Source organism: Carcharhinus amblyrhynchos, chromosome 25, assembly GCF_965287045.1.
Source record: "Carcharhinus amblyrhynchos chromosome 25, sCarAmb.v2.hapA, whole genome shotgun sequence".
In the NCBI taxonomy this organism is placed as follows: Eukaryota; Metazoa; Chordata; class Chondrichthyes; order Carcharhiniformes; family Carcharhinidae; genus Carcharhinus; species Carcharhinus amblyrhynchos.
In genome coordinates, this window is record NC_137348.1 from 14,000,854 (window position 1) to 14,024,696 (window position 23,843).

The 23,843-nt window shown below is 45.7% G+C and overlaps 1 protein-coding gene across 1 annotated transcript in view; it reads left to right on the forward strand.

The window, feature by feature from the left end:
• Window positions 1-16,810: 16,810 nt before the first annotated feature.
• stom (stomatin) overlaps window positions 16,811-23,843 on the forward strand; it is a 49,729-nt gene continuing 42,696 nt past the window's right edge. Inside the window, exon 1 of the mRNA XM_080211783.1 lies at window positions 16,811-16,938. Coding sequence (XP_080067909.1) covers window positions 16,818-16,938 — 121 coding nt within the window. The 5' untranslated portion in view covers window positions 16,811-16,817. The remainder of the gene's footprint in view (window positions 16,939-23,843) is intronic.

Consider the following 23,843-nt stretch of genomic DNA (forward strand, 5'->3'; position numbering starts at 1 on the left):
TGGAAAACTACATTTCATTAATAAAAGCAAATAAAACAATTATGGCTTGACAAACAACTAATATCCCAAGGGGGCATAGCTGTCTAAGTAAACATCAACCCTGGCAGGAGTTGAGGACGGATTTAGAATGAGCTTCTTGCAGTTTTAAATGAAGATCATTAACCTCTGACATCTGTGAGACCTCTAAATGTGTCATTTTTCTCAGTTAATTATAAAAGCCAACTAAAAGTTAAAAGAACATTGCAAATGTTCAAAAATAGAAAACAGCAAAGGAAACTTCTGCCTATGTTCTCTGTGGCACCCAAAAGTTATCAGCTTTGACTCCAGGATATCAACATAACTCCACGGCACTGTTATTCAAACCATGTCCCGCAGATGATATTCCTGCTCCCAGCTGTACAGAATCATTATCTGTCATGGAATGATAGGTCAGTCCACTTAATGCCTGCTCTGGACTAGATCACTATTTACTAAAGTTGTGCCTCAGATCCATGGCCTGAAGTACGTCTCTCACTTTCATAGAAACCCAACAGTGCAAAAGAGGCCATTCGGCCCAACGAGTCTGCACCGACAACAATCCCACCCAGGCCCTATCCCCGTCACCCCAAATATTTACCACGCTAACCTACGCGTCCCAGGACACTAATGGACAATTTAGCTTGGCCAATCCACCTAACCCGCATATCTTTGGACTTGGGGAGGAAATCCACGCAGACACGGGAGAAAGTGCAAACTCCACACAAACGGTGACCCAAGTCCGGAATCGAACCCAAGTCCCTGCCACAGTGAGGCAGCAGTGCTAACCACTGTGCCACCGTGCCACCCAGCTCATGTGGTCGTGTTGAGTAAATAAAATACAATTCTTCTGTGTGGCTCCAGATATAGGAGCAGCATGAGGCTATTCAACTTCTAGAATCTGCTCTGCCATTAAATAAAATTATGGCTGATCTTCTGATGCCTCTTTTCATAGCACCCCTACTCTGCAGAAGGAGGCCATTCAGCCCATCAAATCTGTACCATCTCTTATCCTATAACCTATATATCTTGGGATACTAAGGGCAAACTTAGCATGGTCAATCAACCTAATCAGCACATCTTTCGGACTGTGGGAGGAAACTGGAGCACGCGGAGGAAACCCATGCAGACATGGGGAGAATGTGCAACCTCCACTCTGGCAGTCACCCAAGGCAGGAATTGAACCCAGGTCCCTCGCGCTGTGAAGCGGCAGTGCTAACCACTGCGCCACCATGCTGCTCATGTATCTGCTGTTCTTGATGAGAGCAGTTTATAGTTACAGGAAAAATCCAATCCAATTTTGGAATTAGTGTTTAATTCAGCTAATGTTAGAACAATATATTAGAGCTGTCCTGAATCTTTACCTCCTTATTTCTCACATCAATGACCAGGTGCTGGGAATTGTTGGTGTGGACAAGACAAATCATCGAGTGGTGTTGACCACATCATTCCTGAGTGCAAACAGGCTCAGGTGAGCATGACAGCTATTGTACAAAGGTTCTGAAGAAGAACCTTACGGACTCGAAGCATTACCTTACAATCTCACAAACCTTACCATCTCACCTGCCCCGGAATTGGGGCGGGTGAGATTTTCAAAGTAGAAACCTCTATTAGCCTGAGCTGGGATTTTACGATCTTGCCCGAGCAAGGCTGTGTAATGCCGTCCATTAACTCTGTTTCTCTCTCCACAGATGCTGCCAGACCTGCTGGGTTTATCCAGCATTTTCTGTTTTTATTACACAAAGGGATTATTTTGCCTCACCCATCAGTCAGTCAATCAACTCAGAGAATATTTTTCATCCTAATTTCCATTGATTTCAGGCAGATTTACCAGCGTTGATTTAGTGAGAGGCAACAGAGAGAGGGAAACTCAACTAACATCATATAAAATAGGCAGAAATTAGTATGAGTTTACAATTAGATAAACAGGACACTTGGGCAACAGGTGGTTGACAGAAACAAAACAGGCATTACTGGCAGATTTATTTTTTAAGTTGCATAAACCATCTAGAATATGCATAAACAACATGCTCTGTAAAATAAAATATATTGTACATGGATCATAGAATCCCTGCAGTGCAGGAGAAGGCCACTCAGCTCACTGTATCTACATCGACTGTCCTAAAGAGCATCTTACCCAGGCCCATCCCTGCCATATCCCATGACCCCCATGTATTTAATCAGCTAATCCCCCTAATTTAGACATCTTGGGACACTAAGGCGCAATTTGGGTGCACGGTGGCACAGCGGTGAGCACTGCTGCCCCACAGCGCCCGGGTTCAATTCCAGCCTCGGGTGACTGTCTATGTGGAGTCTGCACATTCTCTCCATGTCTGCGTGGGTTTCCGCCGGGTGCTCCAGTTTCCTCCCACACTTCAAAGATGTGTGAATAAGGTTGATTGGCTGTGCCCCTTAGTGTCAGGGGGATTAGCGGGGTAAACAGGTGGGGTTACGGGGGTAGGGCCTGGGTGGGATTGTTGTCAATGCAGACTCGATGGGCCGAATGGCCTCCTTCTACACTGTGGAGATTCTATGAATTTAATATGGCCAATCCACCTGCACATTTTTGGACTTTGGACCATTTACTGCAGTAATCAGTTGTGGTCACTAGATGGAAGTACAATTGTTAAAAAGTCTCAAATTCAAGAGAAAAGAAAGGCTTGCATTTATTAACGCTTTTCACACCAGCAGCTGACTCAAAGCACAGTGAAGTTGTTTTGATGTGCAGTCGCTGTTGTGAAGTAGGAAATGTGACACCGGACTTGCATGCAGCAAACTTCCACAAACAGCAGTGTGACAATGGACAGATAATGTTTTTTTTGTGATGTTGATAGAGAGATAAATGTTGGTCAGGACACTGGGGAGAACTCCCCTGCTCTGTAAAACACTGTCATGGGATCTATTACATCCACCCGAGCAGGCAGATGGGGCCATCTCATCCTAAAGATAGCATAGCACTTCCGATCGTTTAGGAGTGTTCAACCTGATTGTTATGCTCAGGGAACATAACCGGACTTGAACTTAGAATCTTGTGATTCAGAGGGAAGTGTGCTGTCAACTGAGCCACAACTGCCACTCAGTTGATCTGTAGCCATACACACAAAAGGACAAAGAAAAGTACAGCACAGGAACAGGCCCTTCAGCCCTCCAAGCCCTCCAAGCCCATGCCGATCATGATGACCTAACTAAACTAAAATAGACTTCTACCCTTACTCAGTCTGTATCCCTCTATTCCCTCCCTATTCATGTACCCATCCAGATGCCTCTTAAATGATTTGATTTGATTTAATTTATTATTGTCACATGTATTAACATACAGTGAAAAGTATTGTTTCTTGCACGCTATACAGACAAAACATAAGAACATAAGAAATAGGAGCAGGAGTAGGCCATCCAGCCCTTCGAGCCTGCCCCGCCATTCAATAAGATCATGGCTGATCTGTCGTGGCTCAGTTCCACATTCCCGCCCTCTCCCCATAACCCTTAATCCCCTCACTTATCCAAAACCCATCAACCCGCGTCTTAAAAATATTTAGCGAGGCAGCCTCCACCACTTCAACGGGCAGAGAATTCCAGAGATTCACCACCCTTTGAGTGAAGAAGTTCCTCCTCAACTTCGTAAACATAAGTTGAACCCAGGCCCCTGATGCTGCAAAGCAGCAGTACTAACCACTGTGCCAATCCATCTTTTTCCATTGACTTCAATTGAAAGGAATGTCGGGTTGGCTGGAGAGGTACGGGAATTGAACCCGTGCTGTTGGTGCTGCTCTGCATCACAAACCAGCTGTCCAGTCAATTGAACTAAACCAAAGCTGGGCATACCATTCATAGGGAAGGAAATGAGAGAGTGCAGAATGTAATGTTACAGTCTAGGTGTATATATAGGTGTATATATCTATATGTGTTTATCTAGGTGTAGATAAAGATCGACTCAAAGTGAGGTAGGTCCATTCAAAAGTCTGATAGCAGCAGGGAAGAAGCTGTTCTTGAGTCAGCTGGTATGTGAACACAGACTTTTGTATCTTTTCCCCAACAGAAGAAGGTGGAAGAGAGAATGTCTAGGGTATGTGGGGCCTTAATCATGCTGGCTGCTTTGCCAAGGCAGCAGGAAGTGTAGACAGAGTCAATGGATGGGAGGCTGGTTTGCGTAATGGATTGGGCTACATTCACAACCTTTGGTAGGTCCTTGCGGTCTTGGACAGAGCAGGAGCCATACCAAGCTGTGATACAACCAGAAAGCATGCTTTCTATGGTGCATCTGTAAAGGTTGGTGAGAGTCGTAGCTGACATGCCAAATTTCCTTAGTTTTCTGAGAAAGTAGAGGCATTGATGGGTTTTCTTAACTATAGTGTTGGCATGGGGGGACCAGGAGAGGTTGTTGGTAATCTGGACACCTAAAAGCTTGAAGCTCTTGACCCTTTCTACTCCATCACCATTGATGTAGACAGGGGCATGTTCCCCTTTAAGCTGCCTGAAGTCGATGACAATTTCTGTTTTGTTGACATTGAGGGAGAGATTATTGTTGCCGAATCAGTTCACCAGATTCTCTATCTCATTCCTGTGCTCTGTCTTGTCGTTGTTTGAGATCCGACCCACCGTGGTGGTGTCATCAGCAAACTTGAAAATGTGCTTCCTTCCACCACCTCCTCTGTCAGTGCGTTCCAGGCACTCACCACTCTCTGCGTGAAAAACTTCCCCCGCACATCTCCCTTAAACTTTCCTCCTCTCACCTTTAACCTGTACCCTCTCGTTTTTGACACTTCCACCCTGGGAAAAAGCCTCTGACTATCCACCCTGTCCTGAGCCTCTCAGAGCCAATACATTTCCTACAATTTCTTCACCTTCCCAACTCACCATGGGCATTTTCAGTGTGTCACCATTCTTGATTACCTGCTATTGTTCTTTGGCAACATTATTCATCAGCATGGGGGGTAAGCTTACAAATACCAAATCCCAGCTATCCACTTCCACTTTTGATTCATAGAATCCCTACAGCACAGAAGGAGGCCATTTGGCCCATTGAGTCTGCACCGAACACGCTCCCACCCAGCCCCTATCCCCGTAGCCCCGCATATTTACCACACTATTCCCTCTAACTCCCGCATCCCAAGACACTAAGGGGCAATTTTAGCATGGCCAACCGGAGCACCCGGAGGAAACCCATGCAGACGCAGGGAAAATATGCAAACTCCACGCAGACAGTGACCCAAGGCTGGAATCGGACCCGGATCCCTGGCACTGTGAGGCAGCAGTGCTAACAACTGTGCCATCGTGCTACCCATGATTCCATTGCTCCCTTCATGCAGTCTGACTGTCTGTCTGATATCAAAAGCTGTGAATGAGCCAAAATTTCTGGCAGCCCAGCATTGGTAAATCCATCATGTTTGAACCTCACCAGAAACTCTGCAATTAAACGAAACTTGACACTGTATGCAAGTAAAATACTGTGGATGCTGGAATCTAAAACAATGCTGGAAAATGTCACCAGGTCTGACAACATCTGTGGAGAGAGAATAGAGCCAATATTTCATGATATGTTGACACAGTGGTTAGCACTGCTGCCTTACAGTGCCAGGGACCGGGTTTGATTTCCAGCTTGGGTCACTGTCTGTGCAGAATGTGCATATTCTCCTGCATGGCCTTCCTCTGGGTGCTCCAGTTTCCTCCCACCGTCTGAAGGATACAAAGGTTAGGCGCATTGGCCATGCTGAATTCTCCTGCATTGTACCCAAACTGGCACTGGATTGTGGCGACTAGGGGATTTTTACAGTAACTTCATTGCAGTGTTAATGTAAGCCTATTTGTGACACAGATGAATAAACTTAAACTTCAAGTCAGGATGACCCTTCCTATGACCCGAAACAGGGCTCTATTCTCTCTCCACAGATGCTGTCAGTCCTGCTGAGATTTTCTGTTGACACTATATAACATTGGTGCCCTGCTCAATCCTGTATAGCTTCAAATCACCGATTCAATACATCATCAAGATCATGGATCAGTTCCATCTCTGAAAAGTTGCCTGCCTCAATCCTTAACCCACAACCCTGCTGCTATTGATACTCATGATGTGGAGATGCCAGTGTTGGACTGGGGTAAACAGAGTAAGAAGTCTCACAACACCAGGTGTGACACTAGGTTCATGTCACACTATTTGTAACCCACCTGACTTGCCTGGGCTTGCAACATCTCACTTATTGTCCTGTCTGGGGACGATACACATCTTTTTAACCTATGCCTAATGCTATCTCCACTCACATTGTCTGCTCCTTTAAGACTTGATTAGCTGTAAAGACTCGCATTCTAATCAGTATTCTGTGTGCCTTTATATGCACTGTTTGTGACCAGAACTCCCCACTCACCTGATGAAGGGGCAAACCCCGAAAGCTAGTGGTGTTTACTATCAAATAAACCTGTTGAACTTTAACCTGGTGTTGTGAGGCTTCTTACTGCTATTGATACTCCCAGCTATAACAGTAACACTCCCAAACATGACTTTTGTTTTGCATGCCATTCTCACTGGCCTTCTGAGTTCTAAATTATACAAACACCTCAACTGCATCCTATCCCACCCAACTAATTCTGTACCCTTGCCAGCCTCTTTGTTCCTCAGCACATCAGTTTCTAATCCATTCATGGCCTTACTGTTCTACATCTCCATTACCTCAGACAACCCTAGCTTCTTCTCCAACTTCACCCGATCATCTGCAGCAATGTTTTTGAGTTTCTTGTCTACGAACAGTGCTATTTCTTCTCATCCACTTTCTCCGCATTCAGAAAGGAAACTCTACCTTTCAACCACCTTCCCTAACCCACCATCCCACTCCTGCCTGAGTGTGACCCACCCTTTGTGAAGCATCTTAGGAGGTGACACTACTTTAAAGACATCGAAACATAGAAGATAGGAGCAGGAGGAGGCCATTTGGCCCTTCGACCCAATTCATTACGATCAGGCTGACTGTCCCACTCAATAGCCTAATCCTGTTTTCTCCTCATAAGCTTTGATCTCCTTCACCCCTAAGTCCTCTATCTAGCTGCCACTTGAATACCTTCAATTTTTTGGCATTAACCACTTCCTGTGGTAATGAATTCCACAAGCTCACCACTCTTTGGGTGAAAAAATGTAATCTCACCTCCATCCTAAATGGTCTACCCCGAATCCTCAGACTGTGACCGCCCCCCCCCCCCAACCCCGGTTCTGTACTCCCCCACCATTGAGAATATCCTCCCTGCATCTACCCTGGCTAGTCCTATTAGAATTTTATAAGCCTCTACGAGGTCCCCCCTCATTTGTCTGAGCCCCAGCGAAAACAATTCTAACCTAGACAATCTCTCCTCATACATCGGTCCTGCCATCCCCGGAATCAGCCTGGTAAACCTTCACTACATTAAATATGCTATATTAAAGATGCTATATAATTAACAATTACTGTTATTGATTTGAAAGTTTGAGTCCAGGCAACACAGTGCTTAGATCAGTTACGTCCTCTCGTCTTGGATTCGCAGCACGGAAAATGAGCATTCGTTCTCACTGCTTTAAATCAATTAGATTCAGATGTGGAGGAACTCCCAGATGTTTGTTTGGCTTGTATTTCTGCAATTGTACTGCAGCCACTAGTGTGAGACTGGTATCTGCGGCATTAGATTTAACAGACAATATTGTGCTGATTTTGTGGTACTGGAACTCCAGCTGGCAAGAGGAGACCTCTTGTTTAGAGGTTCAACATTGTCTAAATGCTTAGATCAACTCCAGGTTAGTTATTGAACCAGGAGATCATCTGAATATTTTATAAAACTTAGTAGTTGTTAATTGTAAACATTCTTTCTGGATGTATCGTAGCTTAGAATGGCTCCTGTACTCACCAACACCACAAGAAACTACAAAATGTTGTGAATGTGTTCCAATTCATCACACAAGCCAGCCCCTCATCCATTGACTCCGTCTACACTTCCCGCTGCCTCGGGAAAGCAGCCAGCATAATTAAGGACCAAAAAACAAAATGCTGGGAAATCTCAGCAGGTCTGGCAGCATCTGTAAGGAGAGAAAAGAGTTGACATTTCAAGTCCAGTTGACCCTTTGTCACCTGCTGAGATTTTCCAGCATTTTCTCTTTTGGGTTCAGATTTCAGCATCTGCAGTAATTTACTTTTATCCAGCATAATTAAGGACCTCAACACACCCCAGATATTCTCTCTTCCACCTTCTTTTGTCGGGAAAAAGATACGAAAGTCTAAGATCACCTACCAACCAATTCAAGAACAGCTTTTTCCCGGCTACCATCGGACTTTTGAATGGGCCTACCTTATATTAAGTTGATCTTTCTCTACACACTAGCTATGACTATAACACTATATTCTGCACCCTTTCATTTCCTTCTCCCCTATGTACTCTATGAACGGTGTATTTTGTCTGTATAGCGCGCAAGAAACAATACTTTTCACAGTATCCCAATGCATGTGACAATAATAAATCAAATTAAGCTATGTTTAGTTGAGTGCAGGCGAAAGGCATTAACTAGGGTTTTTATTCAGTACATATCGATACTCTTCTGTGCCCAGTGGGGGCTGGGGTGTTCATCACCTCCAGGAATGACATTTAAATTTGATTAGTTAAGTTTTGTTTGAATGTTTTGTTCTTAATTACAGTGCGCCACTGGGGGATGTCACCCCTGTCATTTTCGTTTGATTTTTGGTTTCATTCAAAAAGTACAAAGAGACACTTGCTGAAAAACTGATTGAGTTGGGAGGTTAATGCTTGTAATCTTTGCACTTTGTGGCTTTCCAGAGTAGAACTGTATTGCACTCCAGGTAGCACTAAACTGAAATGGGTGAAATTCTGTCTCTTCCAGAGTTTGTGTATCTCCCAATCAGCTTTGATAGATGTCCTGAATTTATACTGCAATCTCAGTGCTGTTATGAAGCAGGCGTCACTCTGCAGTGAAGTTAAAATTGTAGCATTTCCCAAATATTTCTATTTGCTACAGACCAGTCTAACCATGTCCTAGTACTGAATGGAAATATAGGGGAGAGGATCAGGAACCTTGGTGTGCACGTACACTGGCCCATTGAGGGAACAGGACAGGCAGATAAAGCAGTTCAGAAGGCACATGGTATACTTGTCCTTTATTAGCTGAGACATTGAGTTTAAAAGAAGGGAGATTATGCAGGAACTGTATAAAACATTGGTTAGGCCACAGCTAGATATTGTGTGCAGTTCTGGAATCCACTTTATAGGAGGGATGTGTTAGCAGAGGAAGTTGAGGGGGACATGACTGAGATGTATAAAATTAGGGGCTGATAGAGTAAAAATGAGAAGCCTTTTAGTGGAGAGATAAATAACCCAGGGACATAGCTTTAAGATGAGGGACAGGAGGTTTAGAGGGGATTTGAGGAAAAATCTTTTCACCCAGAGGGTGACGGGAATCTGGAACTCAATGTCTGCAAGGGTGATGGAGGCAACATTTAAGATGTATTTATATGTGTACTTGTGATGCCAAGGCATATGAGGCCAAGTGCTGGAAACTGGGATTAGAATAATTAGGTTGTTGTTTTTGACCAGCACTGCCACAATGGGCTGAAGGGCCTTTTCTGTGGTGTATGATTCTATGAGGGGGTATCTTCCTTGGAAAATCAGTATTGTTCACTCACATCTTTACCTCCCAGTGCTGCTGTGCCGTAAACAGTCCATTTGCCCCCCTCCCTGCCATTACGTCATTATTGCCACACCCTCTCTGATCTATCTGTTGTATCTCTTTCAGGAGAAGCCTGTCTAGTTCTGGATGGGGAAGAATGGAAAGGTTCTCTCCTGGTATTCAAAATCCCCTCAGAGAGGATCTACCTTGAATCAGAGGGAGGGCATTCTTCTATTATCTCCAGATCTACCTCTGTGGAGACAATCTGGTAGAGTCACATCGAAGTAATGAGCTTTGATATTTTCTGTCAACAATGCAGCAGATTTTTTGATCTCTCTATCATACAACTTAACCTAGGAATGTGGTGAGTTCCAGTTCAGTCACAGCAGCCTGGAAGGGAATCAAACCAGATGGAGCTTTCTAAGCAGAGTTGTAAAGCAGATTTTCTTTTAACTTATTTTTTTTCTCTCACATCTTGCAGAAACTAAAGATTAAAGTGATAAGCGTTAGAATCATACATCATATTAATCGGCAGAAATATAAAAGAAACAATATTACAGAGGCACTTTTAATTTAGAGATTTTTTTCACAGTGGGTGGTGAGTGTCTGGAACCAGCTGCCAGAGGTAGTAGTAGAGGTGGGTACAATTTTGTCTTTTAAAAATCATTTAGACAGTCACATGGGTAAGATGGGTATGGAGGGATATGGGCCAAATGCGGGCAATTGGGACTAGCTTAGTGGTTTAAAAAAATAGAGAGGCATGGACAAGTTGGGCCCAAGGGCCTATTTCCATGCTGTAAATCTTTATGACTCTAATCAAGGTACGTGTACAGACAAGTGTTGATACGGCCTAGTGGTATAATCGCTGAACTATTAATCCAGGCACTCAGCTAATGTTCTGGGGACCTGAGTTCGAATCCTGCCACGGCAGATGGTGGAATTTGAATTCAATAAAAAATATCTGGAATTAAAAATCTACCGATGACCATAAAATCATTGTTGATTGTCGGAAAAACCTATCTGGTTCACTAATGTCCCTTTAGGGAAGGAAATCTGCCATCCTTACCTGGTCTGGCCTACATGTGACTCCAGAGCCACATCATTGTGGTTGACCCTCAAATGCCCTCCAAGGGCAATTAATGTTGGGCAATAAATGCAGGCCAGCCAGTGACGCCCATGTCCCATGCATGCATTAAAAAAATTGTCAAATCTGAGACCTTCACCCGAAGTAAGACTGGAAGCACGGTTGCTGACAATAGTAGATAAAAGTTGCATGGTATTCCTCCATTCAAAATAAGCATATTAGATTTGAACACAAAATCTAGGCTGGCGCTCAAGTGCAACGCTGTTAGAGGTGTTGGCTTTAGAGTGAGACATTAAACCAAAGCCCTGTCTGCCCCCTTTCTGCACATACAGAATCCAACAGTATGACTTCAAAAAATTTCTCCGCAAGTCCTACCCAATTCCTATCTCTCAACATCATTAAAAAAAGAGATTAGCTGCTTGTTATCATGGTGCTGTTTGTGGGAACTTGCTGTGCACAATTGACTGCCGTGTTTCCGACATTGCAACAGCAACAACAAATCAAAAGCACTTAATTGGCACAGTGGCACAGGGGCGGCACAGTGCTTAGCACTGTTGCCTCACAGCTCCAGGGACCTGACTTTGATTCCCGGCTTGGATCACTGTCTGTGCGCAGTTTGCACATTCTCTCCGTGTCTGCGTGGGTTTGCTCCAGTTTCCTCCCATTGTCCAAGAAACATGCTGGTTAGGTCCATTGGCCATGCTAAATTCTCCCCCAGTGTACCCAAACAGGTGCCTGAGTGTGGCAACTAGGGGATTTTCACAGTAGCTTCACTGCAGTATTAACATTAGCCTACTTGTGCCAATAATAAATAATCTTTAACTTTATCTTATAAAAACTTTAATTGGTTGTAAAATGCTTTGGGATGTCCTGAAATCATGAAATGTACTACATAAATGCAAATCCTTCTTTCCTTAGTGCCTCTCTTGAAACAATGAATAAGACCTGCTAATATTGCCAGTAATATTTTCTGACTCTACTGTATTCTACAAAATCAGAATACCAGGGTACCACCAAGTGCTGAGAAGAGATACACAGTAACTTCTGTCTTCCCGATGAATAAGTTATTCATATTGAAGATATAATGAATACCAGGATTTGTATAAAGCCAGTTTTAGAAACACTGTATCAGGCAGTACATATTCTATTAGCTTGATTTTCTTGCTTTTTGCAGTCCCTGTTATCTGTAGGCTCTACAATATTCAGAAAAGAAATTATCGATGCAAATATGATGAACTACAAAATAGTATTACTGATTTTTAAAATCCCAATCTTTGTGGGATTTGAGAAGAACTTGTAATGTTAGCAGACTGATTGATAAGCTGCAAAAAAAAATTAGTCCCTGTGTACAAGGTTTAATATGATTTATATAACAGATGACAGAGGTAATTCAGAAAACTAATTAAATCCAGAGGTTTTATGATATTATAATCTATACAGGATTGATTGACTGGGGTTCTGTTTTATGAGTACCAACAGATTGCATTAATGATAGAATCCTGCAGTGCAGAAGGAGGTCATTCGGCCCAGCGAGTCTGCACTGGACACAGTCCTACGGAGGCCCTATCCCCATAATGCTATGCATTTACCCTAGCTATCATCCCCCTGGCACTGAGGGGCAATTTCACATGGCCAATTCAGCTAACAGCACATCTTTGGATGGTGGGAGGAAACCCACACAGACACAAAGAGAACATGCAAACTCCACACAGACAGTGACCCAAGCCAGGATTCGAACCCAGGACCCTGACACTGTGAATCAGCAGTTCTAACCACTGTGCCACCGTGCCACCCTAATGCTTCAGGTACAACATTTGACCAACATTTATATCCCATTCCTAATTACCCTTTAGAAAATGGTGGTGAGCTGCTTTCTTGATCCACTACAGTCCATGTGTTGTAGACGACCCACAGCGATACTGGGGAGGGAATTCCAGGAATTTGATCCAACAGTGAATAAATGGCAATATATTTCCAAGTTAGGACGATGTGTGGCTTGGAGAGGAATTTCCAGTCAATGGTGTTCCTACGTATTGGCTGCCCTTGTCATAGAATCCCTACAGTATAGAAGGAGGCCTTCAGCCCTTCAAGCCTGTACAGACCATCAATCTCATCCTGCCCCTGAAACCCCACATATTTACCCTGCTAATCCCTCCAAAACTAGGGTCAATTTAGCATGGCCAATCAACCTAACCTGCACATCTTTGGACTGTGGGAGGAAAGGGAGCACTCTAGAGGAAACCCATGCCGACACAGGGAGATTGCCTAAACTCCACACAGACAGGGACCCACGCTGGGAATCGAACCCAGGTCCCTGGCGCTGTGAGGCAGCAGTGCTAACCACTGTGCCACCATGCTGCCCCAATGTTTCAGATTGCAGTTTGGAAGGTACTTCCAAAGGAACCTTGGTGAGTTGCTGCAGTGCATTTTGTATATGGTGCACACTGCTGCCACTTCAGTAATGGAGCTTTGTGAGTGTTTAAGGTGGTGGATGGTGGATCAAGTGGCCTGTTTTCTCTTAGATGGCATCAAGCTTCTGGTTGGAGCAGCATTCATCCAGCCAAGTGGAGCATATACCATTGCACCCCTGACTTGTGCCTTGTGGATAGTGGACAGGCTTTGAGGAATTAAAAGGTGAGTTACTCTCCACAGAATTTCCAACCTCTGACATACTCTTGTAGCCACTGTATTAATATGGCTAGCCCAGTTCCGTTTCGGGTCAATGGTAACTCCACAGGATGTTGAATTGGGGGACTCAGTGTTGGTAATGCCATTTAAAGTCAAGGGGAAATGGTTGGATTCCCTCTTGCTGGAGATGGTTATTGCCTGGCACTTGTCTGGCGCATGTGTTAGTTGTCATTATCAGCCCAATCCTGAATATTGGCCAGGTCTTGCTGCATACGGATTTGGGCTACTTCAGTATCTGAGAATCAGTTATTGTCTTGTTCTGAGATATTAACAGATCTTTCTCTCTGATCTGCTGTGTACACCGAACACTTTTTGCTGGTAAACATTGATGTTTTCTTTTAATCAGAAATAGCATCTGCTTGATCAAGATTGTCTTCGTCATTCTTACTACAGTCCCCATCACCCACCAATTTGGTGCTAGCTTTGGGTTAGTTGGCTGCACTCTCACCTCTGATTCTGTTTCAACACAAATAAAAAATAAGGCCGACACACCAATGCAGTGCTGAGGGAGTGCTGCAGTGTTGGAGGTGCCACCTTTTGGATGAGATGTCTGAAGTGCCAGTGGCTACAAGATGCCTTCATGGATGGATGTAAAATATCCCACAGTACTATCCTGAAGGAGATTGGCCACAATGTCCTGATAATTATTTACCCCTCAACCCATATCGCAGAAACAGATTATCTGGTGATTACATTGTGGTTTGTGATAGTCTGCTATGTACACATTGGTGGCATTCCAACAGTGATTACGCTTCAGAAAGTACTCGATTGTCAGTAGAGCACATTGAGACATTAAACTTTATCTATTAGTCACAAGTAAGGCTTACATTAACACTGCAATGAAGTTACTGTGAAATTCCCCTAGTTACCACAGTCCATCACCTGTTTGGGTCAATGCACCTAACCAGCACATCTTTCAGAATGTGGGAGGAAACTGGAGCACCCGAAGGAAACCCACGCCGACACGGCGAGAACATGCAAACCCCACGTAGCGACCCCAGCCTCTTGTTGGAGATGGTGCATGTGTTAGTTGCCACTTATCAGCCCAATCCTGAATATCGAACCTCGGTCCCTGGTGCTGTGAGGCAGCAGTGATAATGACACAATCACAATCACAAATGGAAGTCCTTGGGTTCATTTTTATGGCCTCGCTCTATGAGATCGGAAACTCCCACCCAAAGTCAATGGACATTTCCGCTGTCGGCCCGTCACTCGCTCCGATTCTGTGGGTGACAAGGTGGTAGAGTTCTGGTGTTTATATTTTTCACCAATGGCAGAGGAGCAGAAACAAGCAGCACGTATTTGATGAGGTTGAAATTCTTGCTTTTGGCAGGCCCAGTTATGCAGAGGCTCTGCAATATTCAAAACAATAAGGTGTCATGATTAACAATATTTTAAGCTACCAACTTTTGTGGAACCTAGCAATACATGGAATTATTGAACTGCCCAGCCAATTGTGGGGGTGGGGTGGGGGGAGGGAAGAATTCACCACAGCTAAATGTAAATTAGTCATCAAATGCATATTGTAGGAAGAATAGTAGTGAAATTAACTGTATCAGATGACTGCAATTTTTAGAGATTACAGTAGAAGATTACAAACTAGCCAATCACTGTAAAAGGAGCGAGGGTGGGGGGGGGGGGGGGGGGAGGTGATTGTTGTCTCAGGGCAACAGAGTCCCTTTAGCCCAAGTTAGTGCGAGTGGAGCTGGGTTTGCCAGGGCGGGATGATGTTAGTTGGGGTTTTAGCCCGGGTGTGATGGGGTTAGTTGGGGTTTTAGCCCGGGTGTGATGGGATTAGTTGGGGTTTTAGCCCGGGTGTGATGGGGTTAGTTGGAGTTTTTATCCCGGTGGGATGGGGTTAGTTGGGGTTTTAGCCCGGGTGGGACGGGGTTAGTTGGAGTTTTTAATCCCAGGTGGGATGGGGTTAGTTGGGGTTTTTATCCCGGTGGGACGGGGTTAGTTGGGGTTTTAGCCTGGGTGGGACGGGGTTAGTTGGGGTTTTAGCCCGGGTGGGACGGGGTTAGTTGGGGTTTTAGCCTGGGTGGGACAGGGTTTTAGCCCAGGTGGGATGGGGTTAGTTGGGGTTTTAGCCTGGGTGGAACGGGGTTAGTTGGGGTTTTAGCCCGGGTGGGACGGGGTTAGTTGGGGTTTTAATCCCGGTGGGATGGGGTTAGTTGGGGTTTTAGCCCGGGTGGGACAGGGTTAGTTGGGGTTTTAGCCCGGGTGGGACGGGGTTAGTTGGGGTTTTAGCCTGGGTGGGACAGGGTTAGTTGAGGTTTTAGCCTGGGTGGGACAGGGTTTTAGCCCAGGTGGGACGGGGTTAGTTGGGGTTTTAGCCCGGGTGGGACGGGGTTAGTTGGGGTTTTAGCCCGGGTGGGACGGGGTTAGTTGGGGTTTTAGCCCGGGTGGGACGGGGTTAGTTGGGGTTTTAGCCCGGGTGGGACGGGGTTAGTTGGGGTTTTAGCCCTGGTGGGACAGGGTTTTAGCCCGCGTGGGATGGGTTAGTTGGAGTTTTTGTCCGGGTGGGACGGTGTCAGTTGGAGTTTTTGTCCGGGCGGAAAGAGATTAATTGGCATTTTAGCCTGGGTGCGACTTGTGCTAGTTGGGGTTTTAGCCCAGATGGGATGGGGATAGTTCAGGCGGGACAGGGTTAGTTGGGGTTTTAGCCTGGGTGGGACTGTGTTGGGGTTTTAGCCCATGTGGGAGGAGGCTAGTTGAGGTTTTAGACTGGGTGGGACGGCATTAGGTTGGACTGGACAAGGTTTGTTAGGGTTTTAGACTGGGTGGGGCTGGATTAGTTGAGGTTTTTGTCCGGGTGGGACGAGGTTCATTGGAGCTTTAGCTGGGATGGAATGGGGTTAGTTGGGTTTTTTGTCCGATTGGGACAGGATTTATTAGGGCTTTAATTGGGATGGAACAGGGTTAGTTGGGGTTTTTGTCTGGGTGGAACGGGGTTCATTAGGTCTTTAGTCAGGATGGGATGGGGTGGTTGGGGTTTTAGCCTGGGTGGCAGGGGGTTAGCCCTGTTTGGATTGGTCAAACTGGATTGGGACTAGGCGGTCCAGAGTTGGCCTGGCCCTAGGGGAGGGCCAGGCTGGGCAGGTGCGGGGGAAGGGGCCATACTGGGCAGGGGACTGGTCTCGCCGGGTTCGGGGTGGGGGGGGGAGCAGACCGGGCTGGGGGCGGGATCAGGCTGGACATGGGGCGGGGTCAGGCTGGACATGGGGCGGGGTCAGGCGGAGCAGGGGTGGGGCGGGGCTGGACTAAGCTGGGCAGGGATGTGGGCGGGGTCAGGCGGGGCCAGGGGCGGGGTCAGGCTAGACAGGAGGCGGATTTAGGCGGGGGGGAGTCTGTGGGCGGGGCCAGTCTGTAGGCGGGGCCCAGTCTGGGGGCGGGCTCTCCATGGTCCTGGCGGGGGAAGGCGGCGACTCGAGTCCCGCATTCGGCTCCAACAGAGTGAAACCGGCGGCCATGGAGGCGGACGCGACGGATCAGCTGAAAGTTCGACGTGTCGATGAGAAAGGTGAGAGAGAAATAGAAAAATATACAGAAATATGTTATTACATGTGGAGAGAGAGAGAGAGAAATAGAGGAGGAGGAATAGAGAGAGGGAAGGAGCAAGAGAGAGAAATAAACAGATAGCGGGAGACAAACAGAGAGAAATAGTGACTGACAGAGATGGTGAGGGAGCGAGAGGCTGTGTCCGTGCCCCCCCCCCCCCAACCCCCGGCTCCCCCTCTCAGGCTGCGGATTTATTCCCGCAGCTTCTCCCTGAATAGAGACAGAGCTGGAGAGAGGGAAGGAGAAAGAGAAAAGCGGAGAGATAGAGGGGGGGGCGGGTTGTTTGCGGGGGGGGGGAGAGGGGCCGCCGCCCTCCCGCTCTCTACACATCCTGTGATTTATTTCTCCGCAGTCCCGGCGGCTCAAGGCGGAGAATCTGCGGCCGAGGCGGCTGCTCTCGCCTCACCCCGACAAAATACACAGTGACCCCCCCCCCCACAAAAAAAATACACTGAGACCACCCCCCCCCAAAAAAAACACTGTATCCCACCCAACCAGACACTGGGATCCCCCCCCCCACGGACACTGGGATCCCCTTCACCCCCCCCCCCCCCCCACGGACAGTGGGATCCCCTTCACACCACCCCCCCCCCCCCCCCGACACTAGGATCCCCTTCACACCCCCCCCCCCCCCCGGACACTGAGATCCTCTTCACCCCCTCCTCGACAGTGGGATCCCCTTCACACCACCCCCCCCCCCCAGAACACTGGGATCCCCTTCACACCACCCCCCCCCCCCACACTGGGATCCCTTTCACCCCCCTCCGCCACTAGGATCCCCTTCACAGCCTTCCCCCTCCTAAGACATTGGGATCCCCTCCCTCCCGTTTGCAGAAACTGACTTGTCTCTCTATGAACTGATTCTCTTCCCACCCCCCTCACCAATTTGAAGACTCCCTTTCCAAGGAATCTCCAGCCAATGCAATCTTATACCAGTTACCATGATCATACACCCACTCTGTGACGGGCATTGACATCCCCTATCCTCTGACATCCCCGCCCCCCTCCTCCATTCGTTTTCATGTTTATCCCACAAGAAATGTAGCAGGCGGGGGAGCTTTTAAATAACATTTTTTTGAAAAAAGTGTATATGGGGAGAGAGAGAGAGAGAGAGAGAATTAGCCTCCTGAATTTTTGTGAACCTCGGGCTTTAACTGGGCAGAGATACTCCAGGAAAGAAATCTAATATCATGATGATTCCCTCTTTACTAAATGCAGTAATATAAACAATGGTCCCAACAGAGATGTGAGCAAGATCAGGTCAAGACTTGTTTATTGTATAAAGAATTTTTGTGAAAAACATCTTAAAAGTGAGAAGTATGTTTGGGGTTGTCTGTTTTGATGGGGTTAGTTGAACCCTTTGCAGTAACTGTCACAGTGGTTAGCAGGGGAGATCTTTAAATTATTTTAGATAAATAATGTTTCCTTTATCTAATTGACATGTACAGTTTTATTTTGTGTTTCTAATTCACTTGTGGCCTCTTGTCTGTAATAGTTTACTTAGAGTGCACAGAAGGCAGTGATTATTTTTCCCCTCGATTACTCGGTGGCAAAGAAGGGTGTAATTGAGATCCAGCCTTCCTGACTTACTCCAAACTATTAGCAATAAATCAGATTCCTATTTACGAACATGCTTCCTGTGGCGGCGGCTTTTTGGAAATGGATTTATTGTAATGGCGACGATCGTGAAATTAGAACATAACTAACGTTATGGGGTTAGCACTGCTGCCTCACATGCCAGAGATCTGGGTTCGATTCCCAGCTTGGGTCACTGTCTGTGTGGAGTTTGCATGTTCTCCTCGTGGCTGCATGGGTTTCCTCCCACAGTCTGAAAGACGTGCTGATTAGGTGCATTGGCTGTTCTAAGTTCCCCCCTAATATAACCGAACAGGCGCCAAAGTGCGGTGACTATGGGATTTTCACAGTGTTAATGTAAGCCGATTTGTGACACTGATAAATAACTGGGAGTAGAGATGAATCCTACGCCCGCACGCCCTTTCAGTGCAATCATTGCAGTTCATTTGCCTCATCCCCTTCCTGCCCATTTCCCATCCCCTCACTTACCTGAGTTGCACAACCTCTCTACCTCAGGCTTGCATATATTTAACAAAGGGACATCCGCTACCCTTATGGGCAGCAAATTCCAAAGAATCGCACCCTTTAAGTGAAGGAACTCTCCCTCATTTCAGTCCTACATGATCAGCCTCTTACTCGAGACTGCACCCAAGTTCTAGATTCTCCAGCCAGGCGGAAACAACCTTTCAGTTTCTCCCCTATCAAATCAAATCTGTACTTCCACATTTTCAGCGACTTTGTCAAATGTGTAATTTTCATTTGATTCTGAAGGTGGAATAAATATTATATAGTGTACATCATAGAATTGATATGGTGCAGAAGGTGGCCATTTGGCCCATTGGTGCCTGTATTGCGTTATGAGTTAGTGCCATTCCCCTGCATTTTTCCCTTACTCATTGGCTCTCTCTCGAATACCTCAGTTGAACCTGCCTCCTCCACACTTCCAGGCAGTGCATTCCAGATCCCAACCACTTGTTGTGTGAAAAAGATTTTTCTCTCGTCACATTTGCTTCTTTTGCAAATCCACTTTAATCTGTGCCCTCTCGTTTTGGAGCCTTTTACGAGCAGGAGCTGTTTCTCCCTATCTACTCTATTCAACCCTCTCATGATTTTGAACATCTCTGTCAAATCTCCTCTTAGCTTTCTTCTCTCCAAGGAGAACAGTCCCAACCCCTCCAATCTATCCTGAAGTTTCTCATCCCTGGAACCATTCTTGTAATCCTCTTCTGCACTCTCTCCAATGCATTCACGTCTTTCCTTTGGGTGTCGTACACAATATTCCAGCTGAGGTCTAGCTAGTATGTTATAAGTTCAGCAAAATCTCCTTGCTCTTGTACTCTATGCCCCCAATAAAACCCAGAATACTATACACTTAATTAAATGTTCTTGCTACCCATCCTGTCACCTTCATCGATCTAAATGTCCTTTCCTCTTTTTACATGGGGTGTGAGCATCACTGGCATTTGTTGCCCATCCCTAAATTGCCCTCGAGTAGTTTGTTTGACCATTTCAGAAGGTGGCTAAGAGTTGATATGTGGAGTCACGTGGGAGCCGGTGCATGGGAAGTTTTAGTCAGGTGCTGGTGACTTATTAAATACCCGTTGAGCAATTGTGATTGGAAATTTTCAGTTACCACGATGGGCCAAACTAGCTGGAAGGTGCCAGCTTTGGCTACGGTGAGGATCCTGTCATTAGTAGTTGCTCTTGGACAATTTTTCTGATCCTAATCATGAGCCTGCAGCCCCTTCCTGGCATTCAGAGCGATCCAGTTGTGATGTTTCTCACAGTCAAATAGCAGGCCTTGACTTATCACATGATTAGTGGGCCGAATAGCAGAGGACAGCCAGCACCCATCAAATTCTAATTCAGCAAAAACTAGATGTACGTTGAGGGAAGGTGGCAGTAGTGGAAATGGGGAAGGCAAGAGGAAATAACAGTTAACTTGAATTGTCACCTCATTGCACTGGTACAAATGTGCTACAGGAATAGTTGTACTTGAGCCAACGTGCTTTAATCTGTGATCTGCTACTTGTTAATTCTCCGTATTGCGACCACAAGTGGTGACCACAAGTACTTCAGACAGGTGTTATGTTTATAAGCTAGGAACATACAGAAAGATAAAATCTCCCGTTGCACTACAGGGTGTAAATGTCTGGGTAGTGTGAATATTTTATCCACTCGCTGCTCGATGTTTATTGACAACACAGAAGTCCAGTCTTGAAAGAAAACTTACAAACTATTTCTGAAGTCATGGGAATTTGGAGTTTGTTTCTTCCATTTTATTTTCTAGCTTTCCCACAACACCTTCAGATGTGTTTTTTAACTTGATTTTAAACAGGACTGGTGTGGTTCAGTATTTTGCCATGACCCATTACACCACTCTGGAATATTCATGCTAAGTTGCCAGAATTAGAAATGTTGGGAGTTTGAAAATAGTTTCACCCACTAGGTTTGGACCACTTCCAACGAATAAAGAAAAGTACACCACAGGAACAAGCCTTTCAGCCCTTAAGCCCATGCCTGCCATGATGCCCTAACTAAACTAAAACAAAAACTTCTGTCATTACTCAGTCTGTCTCCCTCTATTCCCTCCCTATTCATGTACCCATCCACATGCCTCTTAAATGTTTGTCATGTGCCTGCTTCCACCACCACCTCTGGCAGTGAGTTCCAGGCACTCACCATTCGCTGCATGGAAAAACCACCCTGCACATCTCCCTTAATCTTTCCCCCTCGTAATTGACACGTCCACTCTGGGGAAAAAGCCTCTGACTATTCACTCTGTCTGTGCCTCTCATAATTTTGTAGATCTCTATCAAGTTTTCCCTCAGCCTCCATCTTTCCAATGAAAACAATCCTAGTTTATTCGATCTCTCCTCATAGCCAACACCCTCAAGACCAGGCAACATCCTGGTAAACCTTCTTTGCACTGTCTCCAAAGTTTTCATGTCCTTCTGGTAGTGTGACGACCAGAACTGCATGCAATACTCCAAAGGCAACCTATAACCAGTATGTCTGCCCAACTTCTCCAGAGTACATGAGGAGAGAAAAAAGCGCTTCATCGGAGGTAGAGCAAAGTGACTTAACCAGTTACCTGTCTTGAGATTCTGGCCCTATCATCACGAGTGCTGAAGGAAAGGTAGTAATGTTTGTGCTAAAGGAGGATCATGCTGGACGTGAATGAGATGTAGCCTGCAGTTGGTGAATCGTGTGGAGCGCACACTCGGCTTTTAGCTGATGTCTTTCCACTTGTCTAAAACCTGAGGCCATAAATGTAACATTGTCAGCAACAAATCCAGTTGAGAATTCAGATTAATGTTTGTTGCCTAAAAAGTGGACCCCCTACCCCCCGATGGAGATAAAGTGGGAAAGTGAAATTGAGGACTATCAGATCAGTCGTGGTCTCATTGAATGACAGAGTAAACTCGATGGGCTGCATGGCCCATTTCTACTCCCATGTCTTCAGGTCTATCGAGTCTATTCCACCATTTAATAAAATTATGGTTGATCTGATTGTAACTTCAATGCCATATTCCCATCTGCTGCCCCCCCCCCCATCTCTATTCGCAGTAACCTTTCCAACCCCTTGCTTCCCAAGAATCTACCTTAAAAAAGATGCTGCTTCCATCGTCCTTTGAGTAAGACGGTTCCAAAGCACCCTCTGTGAGCAAATCATTCTGCTCACCTCTGTCTTAAATGGGCGCCCCTTTATTTAACAGTGAGTTCTAGAAGCTGAACAAGTGCGTGATCGAGAAACAAGCAGATGCTTACACTGACAGAGAGATGAAGAAAGGTGGGAGATAGTTTGAGTTAAGGGTAAGGGAGCAAGAAGCAGTTGCAATGAGTCGTCTGTCGTCTGATGTAAATTCTATATATTGAATTGTCCGGAATCCTGTTTAAATCCTGAGGTGGAAATTTGACATGAACATCATTGAAGTTTTTGCAGATTTATATTTGCTAGTACTTTGTATAGAATTATTGCATCATCGTTTTATAGATTGCAAGTCTTTTTGCACCCTGGATCCTGTACCTTGGATTCCCTTCGTAAGGTTCAGGACTAAACAGTGGAAAGGTTTTTGAATACTGGGACAGGTTCACATTTTAGCCATTTGCAGGTAAATCATTGATGAAATTGGACATTACTCATCAGTAATAACCTTTTCTCTTGGCTAAATGTCAATGGAAGTGAAGTCATACTTTCCAGCTTCTGTAATGATCTTTGCAATATTCCTCCTCGGTCCAAGCTTAGTGGGGTACAGACCTATTAATGAGCTCTGCATCTGTTCATTAACAATATTCTTTACAATCCTGTCACGTTAATCCCTGTGCCATCTCACTGCCCTCTCGAATCTCCGCCAATCTTAGCTCCCCCACCCCCAAGCTCCAGCCTTGTGCATCCCCTCGCACTTTGCTCCACCAATGACTGACGTTCCTTCAGCTTTCTCTGAATCCTCGGTCAATGCTTTCTTGATGTCACCCTCTCTTTACACTCTCCATTAAGGTTAACAATGTGACGCAAGGCATTCATGGAGGTTTCAACTCATGACTTGTTCCCCTCCTGGGCGCTCCAGCCAATCTTTGGCCAACATGTCTGTCCTGGTGACGTACTGCCTTCCTGTGTCATCTGGAAAGCAAGAAGATTCAAAAATCAGTTGGATGATGCTTGACTGTCAGCCAAACAGATCCCCTCCTGACCCCACACCCATCACTTTCAATATTTATATATCTGACTAAGAGAAGCGTGAAAAGAAAATAACCACTTTTATCATGGCCTGATGGTTTCTCTCCAGGTCGTTCGCAACAGTTTCACGGAGTTTGATCTTCAAGTCCTGGAGACTCCAAGCCATCCCTGGAGGGTTGGCAACCCCACCATGATCTTATTGAATGGCGGGGCAGGCTCGAGGGGCTGGATGGCCTACTCCTGCTCCTATTTCTTATGTTCTTATGTTCCCTCAGCTGCTGTTCCTTCAGGCACCAAGTCTCTTGTCTTGCCACAGCTCTCTATCTCAGTAACTTGCTTCACCTCTTCAAAGGATTGCTTAAAATTCCTTCTCTTTTGTGTGTGTCTTTTTTTTGCCTCCCAACCCGTCCTGTTTTTTTAAACTTTTTTTAATGTTGTTTTATTTGACAATCCTAACAAATAGCTCAATACCCACAAAGTCCAAAAAAGTTTTTAGAAACCAGGTGGGTGAGGCTTGAGGACACTGGTGTGCACCCTCCACTCCCAGCTTCATCTCTGCCATGCTGCCATCCACATCCTCGGGAAGCAAATCGATGTCCCTAAGCCAGACT